This window comes from Eschrichtius robustus, chromosome 3, assembly GCF_028021215.1.
Source record: "Eschrichtius robustus isolate mEscRob2 chromosome 3, mEscRob2.pri, whole genome shotgun sequence".
In the NCBI taxonomy this organism is placed as follows: domain Eukaryota; kingdom Metazoa; phylum Chordata; class Mammalia; order Artiodactyla; family Eschrichtiidae; genus Eschrichtius; species Eschrichtius robustus.
In genome coordinates this window covers 28,856,391-28,868,480 of record NC_090826.1, presented here as the reverse complement: position 1 = coordinate 28,868,480, position 12,090 = coordinate 28,856,391, and the positions used below count along the sequence as shown (strand labels likewise).

The 12,090-nt window shown below is 40.5% G+C and overlaps 1 protein-coding gene across 1 annotated transcript in view; it reads left to right on the top strand.

Moving 5' to 3' along the window:
• Window positions 1-12,090, top strand: part of PSMB2 (proteasome 20S subunit beta 2) — a 39,859-nt gene that overhangs the window by 27,116 nt on the left and 653 nt on the right. The window contains exons 4-5 of the mRNA XM_068537871.1: window positions 8,473-8,635; window positions 10,150-10,199. Of these exons, the coding sequence (XP_068393972.1) occupies window positions 8,473-8,635; window positions 10,150-10,199 (213 nt within the window). The remainder of the gene's footprint in view (window positions 1-8,472; window positions 8,636-10,149; window positions 10,200-12,090) is intronic.

Genomic DNA, 12,090 nt, shown 5'->3' with positions numbered 1-12,090 from the left:
CTGTTTAGAAGTCTGTTTATTGAAACACTGTCATCATTAGCTAAATCCTTTGTCCCGTTGGTGGTTCTGCCTCTCCTACCAAATTCCCGACCCACAAGGAATGGGATTATGCTTCACACGCTTCATGTTCCAAGGTGTGCAGCACATCTCAAAAGAAACTGCATCGTTCTCCGAGGCACCTCACTCATAGCGACGTCGTCCTGTTCAATTAGAGGTGGCAGAGGCTGGCCTGGCTCCAAAGGAAGACTGTCAATTCCTCTCCTTTTCTGTGTCCACGCTCGGCAGGATGCTTCCTCACGCCCACCTCTCTCCCCCTTGCTGTGACTTTGGCTTCCGCCAGATGTCACACCGCTGCTTGTCACCGCCCAGACTCTCTTCACTGATTTTGTTGTTTCAGTGTATTTATCACAACTGTTCTCTTGAGCTGTAAAATTTATGGAATTTCACACTCTTCTTAATCACTACAGTGTTTCTTTTTCATGAGAGAGGGAATATACAAGGAGTTGTATGCACAAGAGTTATAGGGAAGGAAATGCTCCATGAAACTGAAGGGAAGTTTGCATGTGTGTGCCGTGTACACCCCCCACTCCCAAATGTACAAGGGAACTGAGCTCAGATGTACAAAGTGAAACTGAACTCAGTTCTGCAGGGCTCAGAGGTACTTAGGAAGTCCATTTCAATCCCAGGGAGAGGGACATAAGAGATGTGCTTATTGGCTAATTTCCCTGGCTTAAATTGTATTCCTTTTAGCAACCAAAAAAAGGTGGATAATTTATTGGCACTCTGTGGTAGTACATCTCCTTCTTCTTCTTCTTTTTTTTGAGCCTCGCCTCGCGGCTTGTGGGATCTTAGTTCCCCGACCAGAGATTGAACCCGAACCCAGTCCCTTGACAGTGAAAGCTCGGAGTCCTAACCACTGGACCGCCAGGGAATTCCCTGGTACATCTTCTTGATCTTATTATTATCTAATCAGATCTGTTAATAATGCGGTCAGATCCTAAAAATGATGGTGGTGGTGGTGGTGATGATGGTGTTACTACTATGTAACAGGCATTTCATTGAGCAGTTTACATTTATTTATTTAAACCTTGCCATAACCCTGTAATGATGGATACTCTTATCATCCCTGTTGTATAGATGAGGAAATCTCAAAATGACTTAAAGCTCTTCACTTTAAAAATAAGCTTACCTCATGTATTTTTTTAAGGGAGGAAGAGATACCAGTTTATCTAGGTTTTTTTCTTTTTCTTCTTCTTTCCCTACTTGTAAAAAGAGGCAAAATTTTGGTGGTATTTTATTTTAGAAACTAAAGTTCATTTTGAGTTCCCAGGATGGTTCATTTAAATTTTTTTCTTTGTGTGTCAGTTAGATACAACTTTAAAACTAAGCACGTTGGCATTTGTGCTGCAAACCATTGATGGTGATCCTCATGGCCATTGGACAGAGAGTGTCTCAGCTAAATGTTTAAATTCATTTATTGGTCACTCGGATGTTTAGGTTAGTTCAGAATTATGTATAGATACTGTTCCTCTCCTTGGAGACCTCATAACTTTGCTTTATTACTTAGACTTACTATATAAATAATTAGAATAGTGGAGACAACCAAAGACAGATTATATCATGCACAGGATAAGGATTACTTCGTAAAAGATACAAGATTCCTGGCAATTTTATCATGATTGATTAGTGTTCGCATTCCTTCAGGTTAATTGGCAAATTCTCATGTTGTACTGATCATGGGAAAGAAGGGAACTGATGAAAAAGTATCTAGAAAGTGAGGCTTAGCACTCAGGATGGACATATCTGTAAGGGTGGAAATAGTATGAAGGTACTTAATAAGTGGTAATTTGCTCTGCAAATCTGGATGTAGGATTTGTTGTTTTTGTTTTTTCAGGCTTCCAGGAAACTGTCTCTGTGCCTGTGTCAATTTCAAGATAGGTTAGGGTGGGTGTACTGTGAAGTAGATATGCTCTAAGTGTCATTGCTTATGAATGTTTGTGACAATGAATACCTTCACCTTAGGGCTCCTTCCAAGAGTCCAGGAAGGAGAGAGGAGGAAACTGTCATGCATTTCTACCATGTGTCAGGCAGTGTGCTGGGCACTTTTTATAAACATCCCACCATATCCCTTTAGGAAGATGTATATGAGGTGTTTATTTATTTTCCTTTAAAATTTTATTTATTTTCCTTTAAAAATTAAAAAAAATTATTGAAGTATAGTTGATTTATAATGTTTCAGGTGTACAGCAAAGTGATTCAGATATATATATATATATATATATATATATATATACTTTTTCAGATTCTTTTCCATTATAGGTTATTAAAAGATACTGAATGTAGTTTCCTGTGCTATACAGTAGATCCTTATATGTCTGTATCTGTTCATCCCAAATTGCAAATATATCCCCCCCTTCCCTTGTGGTAACCGTAAGCTTGTTTTCTGTGTCTGAGTCTGTTTCTGTTTTGTAAATAAGTTCATTTGTATCATTTTTTTAGATTCCACATATATGTGATAGCATATGATATTTGTCTTTTTCTGTCTGACTGACTTCACTTAGTATGATAATCTCTGGGTCCATCCATTTTGCTGCAGATGGCATTATTTCATTCTTTTTTATGACTGATTAATAATTAATTGTATGTGTGTATGTATATGTGTGTGTGTGTGTGTGTGTGTGTATATACACACACACACACACCCCCACACACCACATCTTCTTTATCCATTCATCTGTTGATAGACATTTAGGTTGCTTCCATATCTTGGCTATTGTAAATAGTCCTGCTGTGAAATTGGGGTGCATGTATCTTTTCAAGTTAGAGTTTTCTTTGAATATATGCCCAAGAGTGGGATTGCTGGATCATATGGCAACTCTATTTTTAGTTTTTTAAGGAACCTCCATACTGTTCTCCATAACTGCACCAATTTACATTCCCACCAACAGTGTAGGACGGTTCCCTTTTCTTCACACCCTCTCCAGCATTTGTTATTTGTAGATTTTAAAATTATGGCCATTCTGATGGGTGTGAGGTGGTACCTCATTGTAGTTTTGATTTGCATTTCTCTAATAATTAGCAGTGTTGAGCATCTTTTCATGTGCTTTTTGGCCATCAGTATGTCTTTTTTTTTACTATTATTAATTAATTTATTTATTTTTGGCTGTGTTGGGTCTTCGTTTCTGTGCGAGGGCTTTCTCTAGTTGTGGCAAGCGGGGGCCACTCTTCATCGCGGTGCGTGGGCCTCTCACTATCGCGGCCTCTCTTGCTGCGGAGCACAGGCTCCAGATGCGCAGGCTCAGTAGTTGTCGCTCACGGGCCTAGTTGCTCTGTGGCATGTGGGATCTTCCCAGACCAGGGCTCGAACCCGTGTCCCCTGCATTAGCAGGCAGATTCTCAACCACTGTGCCACCCGGGAAGCCCCCATCAGTATGTCTTTGAAGAAATGTCTTTTTAGGTCTTCTGCCCATGTTTTGTTGAGTTGTATGAGCTCTTTGTATATTTTGGAAATTAATCCCTTATTGGTTGCATCTTCTGCAAATATTTTTTCCCATTCCATAGGCTATCTTTTCATTTTGTTTATGGTTTCCTTTGCTGTGCAAAAGCTTTTAAGTTTAGGTCCCATTTGTTTACTTTAGTTTTTGTTTCCATTATTCTAGGAGACGGATCCAAAAAGATATTGCTGCAATATGTCAGTGTCCTGCCTATGTTTTCCTCTAGGAGTTTTATAGTATCCAGTCTTACATTTAGGTCTGTAATCCATTTTGAGTTTATTTTTGTATATGGTGTTAGAGAATGTTCTGATTTCATTCTTTTACATGTAGCTGTCCAGTTTTCCCAGCACCACTTTTTGAAGAGGCTGTCTTTTCTCCATTGTGCCTCCTTTGTCATAGATTAATTGACTTTTAGCGCATGGGTTTATTTCTGGGCTTTCTATTCTGTTCCATTAATCTGTGTGTCTGTTCTTGTGCCAGTACCATACTGTTTTGATAACTGTAGCTTTGTAGTATAGTCTGAAGTCAGGGAGCATGATTCCTCCAGCTCTGTTCTTCTTTTTCAAGATTGTTTTGGCTATTTGGTGTACATTTGACTATATGAGGAATTTATCTTATATCTCAGTGCTAGGAGTGGATGGGCTTCTCTTGAGTGCTTGCCCTGTTTATTTCATGGACATAGTGAACTTCATAGGTGATTGTGTTTCCCTAGTAATTATTTTAGCATTTACTGAGGCTTTACTATGTTTTGGGTACTATGCTTGTCTATATGCATTATCTCTTTGAGTCTTCAGTGCAGCCTTTTTGTAGTAGGTATTATCCCATGTTTTCAATGAAAACATTTTCAGAGAGGTCAGGTTACTAACTTTTCTAAAGCTACATGTCTGGTAATAGAGCTGGATTTCAAACTCAGGTCTAACTGTAATGTAGCCCAGCTGTTTCTTCCTGAGATATTTATTTAAGCTACTGTTCTCCTCTTCATTTAATTCTAAATGCCTGTAGCATAATTTTTTTGTTTACTTAGCAACCTATGTCTAAAGAAAAGTAGAAAGAGAAGGACCTAGGAGCCTAGAAAAAGGCAGCAATATTATGTGCAATCATAGGATACTGGCAGTCAACTTGAACTTCAACCAGTTCTCAGAAGTAGGACCTATCACTTTCTGACATTTGTTTAGTGATTTTCTTAATCTTTCTTCTTGTGATATTAGGCGTTAGCCACATATGTATTAAAACATATATAATGCCTTCTGGTATGATTATTATTCACTCAGCAAATATTTACTGAACGTATACTATATGCTTATACATCATTGAACAAGCCAGACACAATCCTGCCTTCATGGAGTTTATAATTGGTATAAATATTTGAATAGGTGGATTGTGTCTTACACATACTATGTGTTTCCCTAAACACACCACAGTCACACATGTATATGCTGTAAGAGTTTCACAAAATCGAATGGCTTGGAATTTGTCTTATTCTAGGAAAACGCTATTGCATCAAGAATATGAGGAAATGTAACAGTCAAGAAACCCATTACTATGGCTTTGTCACTTTGAATGTCATGATTCTTAGAGGAGTAAGCGAGTGGCAGTATACGAGACTTTATTTGAAATTTAAAAAAAAAAGTGTGAGCCAGAGATCTTTGATGGAGCATTGTCAAAAGAATTTCAGAAACTGCAAGTTGTTACACAGAGGTATTGATTTAATTAGTCTAGATAACACCATTTATTTATGCTTAAGCATCTCACACATGCAAAAGTTGGTGATTCGAAGTCACACAATAATTTATGAGTTATCTTCTATACCACGTGTTATAGCTTCTGAATACCAGCTTTGATGTGATGTGTGTGTGTGTCAGATGCTTAAGCATAAATAAATGATATCGTATAGACCAGATAAGCAATACAGTTTGCTTCTGAAATTCCGTTGACATCTTCATGTAAAAATTTTTTGGCGGTGGCTTTTAAAGATCACATTAATTGTTTTAAACACAGTTTAAGTGTGGACAAGAGCCTCACTGGAGACAGAGCATATGTAGGTTCTGCTGGTTAGCTCTCTAGTTATCTGGGTGGATCCTTAACATGCCGTTGCAACTTGATAAAATTGTTTTGGTTAGCTGTAAAAGGAGTATTCTCCAGTGAATGGAGAAGAGTAGAGTTATCCTCTTAGCAAAAAGATGAACTTACTTTGTGATAGGTAAGAAACTATATTATTAAACCTCTTGGGGAAGGAAACCAGTTAGAATCTCCTTGCTATATATTTCTCTCTCTGTTTTGCTATTCGAATTTTAACTATAAGAACACTACAGTATTCTTTCTCTGCCTGATTTTGCATTACTGTTCTCACAGTTTAAAAAAATATATATTATATATTTTTTATTTTTAGGTAATTCAGACAGTTTTGTTGTTGTTGTTTAAAGTGGTAAGCTATCAAAAGGAGACTGGGGTGTAGCTAATATACTAAGAATTTAGGTAGCATTTTTTTCTTCCAGAGTTTGGGATGCCTCACCTCTATTATTTTTTTCTCACCATATTTCCTAGAAGACAGAAAGGGGAAGGATTAATTAACTCAGTTTTACACATGAGGAAACATACGCTTATAGGGGTTAAGTGTCTTGCCTAAGGTCAGACTTACTAAGAATGTCGTCACAGAATGTGGCAGAGAATTCCAGAGCCTGGCAAAGTGTAGCACGCTACTTACTGGGAAATGTGATAGGCAGATTATTTTCTCTAAAGACTTGACTATTGCTGGTCAATTCTTAACTCCTGAGACTATTCACCATCTTATCCCCAAGGCAGAAACTTGTTTGCAGGTTAGGGCTACTCTGTAGTCTAAGGGAAATATTACTTAGCACAGCTGGCTTGGAATTCCAAGTAAGTATATGATATTTTCATGTGTTCTTCTAACAGGGGTTAGAATGTTTCTTCAGGCTGCCAAGTGCCCATGTTAATCAGTGTTCAAAGAATACAAAACATCACTTTTAAGACCATTAGCTGTTACTACTTTATGCCCCATAATAGGATGCATAAATGTATTTGATTTCATTTAATGTGCATTTAATCGAATGTATAAGTTTAGGGACGGGCATATAACCATGGGCAAGGCCTGCTCACTAGCCACTGTGGCAAATGCAAGAGGAAAAACACACTTTGCAGAGAAAAAGGAAGTCATTTTACATGGGAGTCTCACCACTGACGCCTGGGAGCATAGACAGGCCATGGTAAATGGCCCACCTGGTATAGAAAAAGAATCATCCATTTGGAGATGAAGAGCAAGGCAGGCTTAGTTAAGGTTCTCTGTAGAAACTTGCATTTTTAGACTTGCAGGTAATACAGAGAAAGGATACCTATAAATAGGTTATTATAAGTACTGTTTATTTATCTCACAGATAAAAATTACTTCTTAGTTACCTTAGCAGAGCCTTATTGTATTAGAAAAATATTAGCATTTCACCTAAATCTACAGTTCTTCTAGAGTTACCACATTTCTTTGTATTTATGAACTTCCATTATTACTGTCTACATTAAAAGTTTAGTGATTTGGGAATTCCCTGGCGGTCCAGTGGTTAGGACTTCGAGCTTTCACCACCTGGGGCGTGGGTTCGATCCCTGGTCGGGGAACTAAGATCCTGCAAGCTGTGTGACACAGCCAAAAAAAAAGTTTAGTGATTTGACTTAAGTATTTGAGACTTTCTACCCTTCCCTACCGCAAGACTTGTTTTTTTCTTTTTTTTTTTTAATCTTTTCTTTTTTTATAGTTGATACACAATATTATGTTAGTTCCAGGTATACAGCAAAATGATTCAGTTTTATATATACTTTTTTTTCAGATTATTTTCCATTATAGGTTATTACAAGATTTTGAATATAGTTCCCTATGCTATACAGTAAATCCTTGTTGCTTATCTATTTTATGTGTAGTAGTTTGTTAATCCCGTACTCCTAATGTATACCCCGGCTTCCTTTCCCCTTTGGTAACCATAAGTTTATTTTCTATGTCTGTGAGTTAGTTTCTGTTTTGTATACAGATTCACTTGTATTATTTTTTAAATTCCACATATAAGTGATATATAATATTTATCTTTCTCTGACTTACTTCACTAAGTATAATATTATCTAGGTCCATCCATGTTGCTGCAAATGGCAATAATTCAGTCTTTTTTATGGCTGAGTAATAGTCCATTGTATATATGTACCACATCTTCTTAAGCCAATCGTCTGTTGATGGGTATTTGGGTTGTTTCCATGACTTGGCTATTGTAAATAGTGCTGCTATGAACATTGGGGTGCGTGTATTGAATTAAGAGTTTTGTCTTTTCTGGACATATACCCAGGTGTGGAATAGCTGGATCATATGGTAACTCTGTTTTTAGTTTTTAAAGGAACTTCCATATTATTTTCCGTAGTGGCTGCACCAATTTACATTCCCACCAACAGTGTTGGAGGGTTCCCTTTCCTTCACACCCTCTCCAGCATTTATTAATTGTAGCCCAAGACTTGTTTCTTAATAGTGAGGCATACAGTTTACCATTTGAGATTTTGGTCCAGTTGTCCAGACTGAGCCTTCTTATTTTGGATGATGTGGTTGGAGCTGCAGCTTTCTTTAGCCTGTGGCCTGACACTCTCAGAATTGTGTGTGTTGGTTTCAGCTATTAGGAACAATGCAAGAACACCCATGCTTTGCCTTTGAAATGCTTTTGTAACAGGTTTTGGTCCGTGGGCTTTAAGAAGCAGCTTTTTCACATACCTTAAAGTGCTCCAAATGCTCTTCTGTTCAGAGAAAATAAGCTGACCTCCCTTTACCTCTGACCACACTCTGGGTCCTTTAGATTTGTCTGAATCTTTACTTTCATCATGATTTACTCAGCTGCTGCTATTTTCTTATTTATCAAGAGTTGGAACGTTCCTATTTCCATGAGGAGAGGTGTTGGTGTTATTGCTTTGACCATCACTTTGCAGTGTCTTTCCTTTGCAGACCCCATATCATGTCAACCTCCTCCTGGCTGGCTATGATGAGCATGAGGGTCCAGCACTCTACTACATGGACTACCTGGCAGCCTTGGCAAAAGCCCCTTTTGCAGCCCACGGCTACGGTGCCTTCCTGACTCTCAGTATCCTGGACCGGTATTACACACCAAGTAAGTTTCAGCTCTCTAAGCGTAGGGAGCAGTAGCAGAGCCCTGTCCTCAGCTGCTTCCTGGTTTTGTGCACAACCCCCTGGAGTTGGGTGGCCAGGGCTTGAATAGAGGATGGATCCTAAGAAGCACCTGCAGGTGCCCTCTGGAAGCTTTCTCCTGTAGGTCACTAGGGTTATGGAAAAGCTGATCGAAGTCCCTCTTCTGCCAGATAAAACGAGGTATTGCACATGCCCAGAGCTGGGTTTTGTTTTGTTTTAAAGGGGGGTTGGAGTAAAACTATAATTCTTCAGTTACAGAAGTTCAGTTTTTTCACTCATTTTGCCCTAGTTAGGTGCTCATTAGCTTCTCAGGTGTAAAGAATGAGCAAGTAAACCAAGGGGTTTGTAGGTTTGTTTTGAGCTTGTGGTAATGAACAGGTCTCCAGCATGACAACTGAGGGTTTCTTTTCTTAAATATCAAAGCTTTCTAAGGCCATAGCCTGAGCTGTTCCCTTGGTTCTTATCACCTAATGGCTACCCCCTCCTGTGAGAAAAAGCTGGCTCTCTACTCGTCCATGAACCATCAGCTTGGCAAACCTCCAGACACTGGGATGCTTTTGTGTTAAGTTCTATTTTCTGACCCCAATCCTAACCTCAACTTCAGCCACTGTGAGCAATAGGCAGTTGGGATTCTCAGCTTTTACAAGCTATAGATGTAGCACAGATAACCAGTTTTCTCCTTACATTCCATTCGTCCCTGTCAGTATAGTAAGAATCTGTCTTGTTCATTCCTTTTTTGGTGCTGCGCTCTCACTCAACCTCAGCCATGCCAGAGCTCCAGGCCACATCCTAAAAAGAATTAGCCTGGCCTCCTAGTGACTGTTTCTTGATTTGGCATCTGTCAGTAATACAGCTGATTTGCCCACCAAAATAACCACCAACCACCCCTGAAGCCTAACTGCATAATATGTCATCCCAGTTTGCCATGCCTGTGGACAGTTCCTTTGGCTCCTATTTTATGAGAGACTCAGCCCCATCCTATGAATTCTCTTTCCATTGTTAAACTGAGGCCCAGCTGGCAAAGTGAGGCTAAAACACTGGCCCTGTCCTCCCTTTCCCTGATTTGCAGCTGGCTAGGGCAGATGGAGCTGATTTAAGCCCTGGTCTAAAGGGGGGCTGGGGGCGTTGGGAGTTGGGGGATGGGCTATAAAGAAGAGGCAGGCCGCTGGACTTCTCTAGAGGCAAGCCCTGGCCATGGGAGGCAGAATTCCGTCATGCTCTCCCTTCTCTGTAGCAAATCAATTTGCAATGGCTTGTGGCTGCCTGAGCATTGGGTGTGGGGCACCCTCAACTGCATATGGAATAAGTTTGTTGCAAGCCAGAAGGCTAGGCATTTTGGGTTTTTTGCCTTTTCTGTTGTGTGGCATTTGTGTGGCATGCTGACCTGAAAAAGTTTGAAACTTAGTCAAAAGTTGCAGCAGAGAGTTGGACTTAATGTCAGCACCTTGAGTGCCTGGCCTCTGTGTTCTCTTTCAGCTATCTCACGTGAGAAGGCAGTGGAGCTTCTTAGGAAATGTCTGGAGGAGGTGAGTAGCTCCCATGGGATCCTGAAAGGAATGTTTTGTCTCTCTGTTTGCCAGTATTGTTCCCATTCCTCAGTTGCATTTTTTCTGATCCTTGCCGGAAGGTATAATAAATATCCACTAACCAGATGTGAAGTTGCTACCAGGGGTAGAGTTTGGTACATAACAAGCTTATTTTTTCGCTCATGGGTCACCTTCTCATCAATGTCAATTTTATAATTTAATTAATTTTCCTTTTGGTTCATCCAGACTAGTGGTTCTCAAATTTTAGCATGTATAAGAATCATCTGGGGAGCTTGTTTCCTAAAAAAGGCAGATTCATGCTTTCCACCCCACTCCCCACCCACTTCTGATTCAGTGGTCCTGGTGTAGATCTTGAGAATATTTTAACCAGCAGTCCCAAGTGATTTTGCTGCAGGTGGTGGTAACTGGGGCCATACTTTAAGAACTATTGTGCTAGATTTTATACCTGCTCTATTTTTGTGCTACCTGGAGTTGTCATAAAGTCTGCTCCCTTGGAGACTTCCCTGGTGGCGCAGTGGTTAAGAATCCGCCTGCCAATGCAGGGAACACGGGTTCGATCCCTGGTCTGGGAAGATCCCACATGCTGTGGAGCGACTAAGCTCATGTGCCACAACTGCTGAGCCCGCATGCCACAACTACTGAAGTCCTTGCACCTAGAGCCCCTGCTCCTCAACGAAGAGTAGCCCCCACTCGCTGCAACTAGAGAAAGCCTGCACGCAGCAACGAAGACCAAACGCAGCCAAAAAAAAAAAGTCTGCTCCCTTAACAGTACATAAGTTTGGGAGGGAAAGCCTCTGCTGGGAATTCAGGAGGCCATAGGAGGAAACTAAGAGGCTTTGGGCAGTAGGGGAGAGTAGCCCTTAGTTTATGAGGCCAGCAACACAGGCCCTGCCCATTCCAATACTACTCTTAGGAGTCTAAGGCTCTGGGGTATGAATGGAAGATGAGGAGGAAAAGAAAGCAGCTCCTGTAGGCTTTTTAATTCTTTTACTGTTCTTGTAGCCTAAGGATGAACTTGAATTCGTGGTCTAGTGAGAAGAGAGTAGGAGGTTGAGAGCAGGTGGTAGCATTGGACAGTAATGTCAGTTTGCCTCTTACACAAGCCTGTCATTTTCAGTCCATAGTGCCCCTTTTTCCTCTTGTTTGTAAATCCCCTTTCCAAAGCAGAAGCTGAGAATAAACTCATGTGCTTTTCTTATTAACCATTCAGCCAAGAGGCCGTATTAGTCCAGCAGCCCCAAGTGTTGCAAGGAGCTGCCAGGAAGAAGCCACTGGAATATTGAATGCTTTGAGACTTTATTCCCCAACGATCCTAAATATGATTATTTTATAAACCCACATTTCCTTATTGTCACCTTTTCTTGATCTTGGAGCTTGTTTCTGGACACAGGAGTCATCAGCCAGAGAGGACTGTAGAAATGGACATGGTTGTTGCTGTCCAGTCCTCATCTGTAAAGGAGATGGGAAACATCAAGAGAGGGAGGGCTTAGGCCTGGAGAGGGGTACATTTCCAGGATATGCCCCTAAGGGAGCACGTGGAGCTTTGTGCCTTCTATCTAGAGATTAAGTGAGGTGTCCAGGAAGAGTCGCCCACAGAAGCAAAGATTTCCTCCAGCTGTGTTTCTCAGTAATCTCCAGCCAGGTTAATGGGGCCGTCTGGTTTTATGCACATAGACCACAGCTCCTTTGGAACAGCCTCTCAAGCAGAGAGTCTCATGAAAGTCCAGAGGTGTTTCTTTAATGACAGGTTAGCTTGTATTGGAGGAGACAGAAGCAGGAGTTGTTCCAAGAGTAGTTCTGAGGCCATCCTTCCCACCACCCCCCAGCTATACACACAAACACACACACATCTGGTCCTTATAATGTGGGC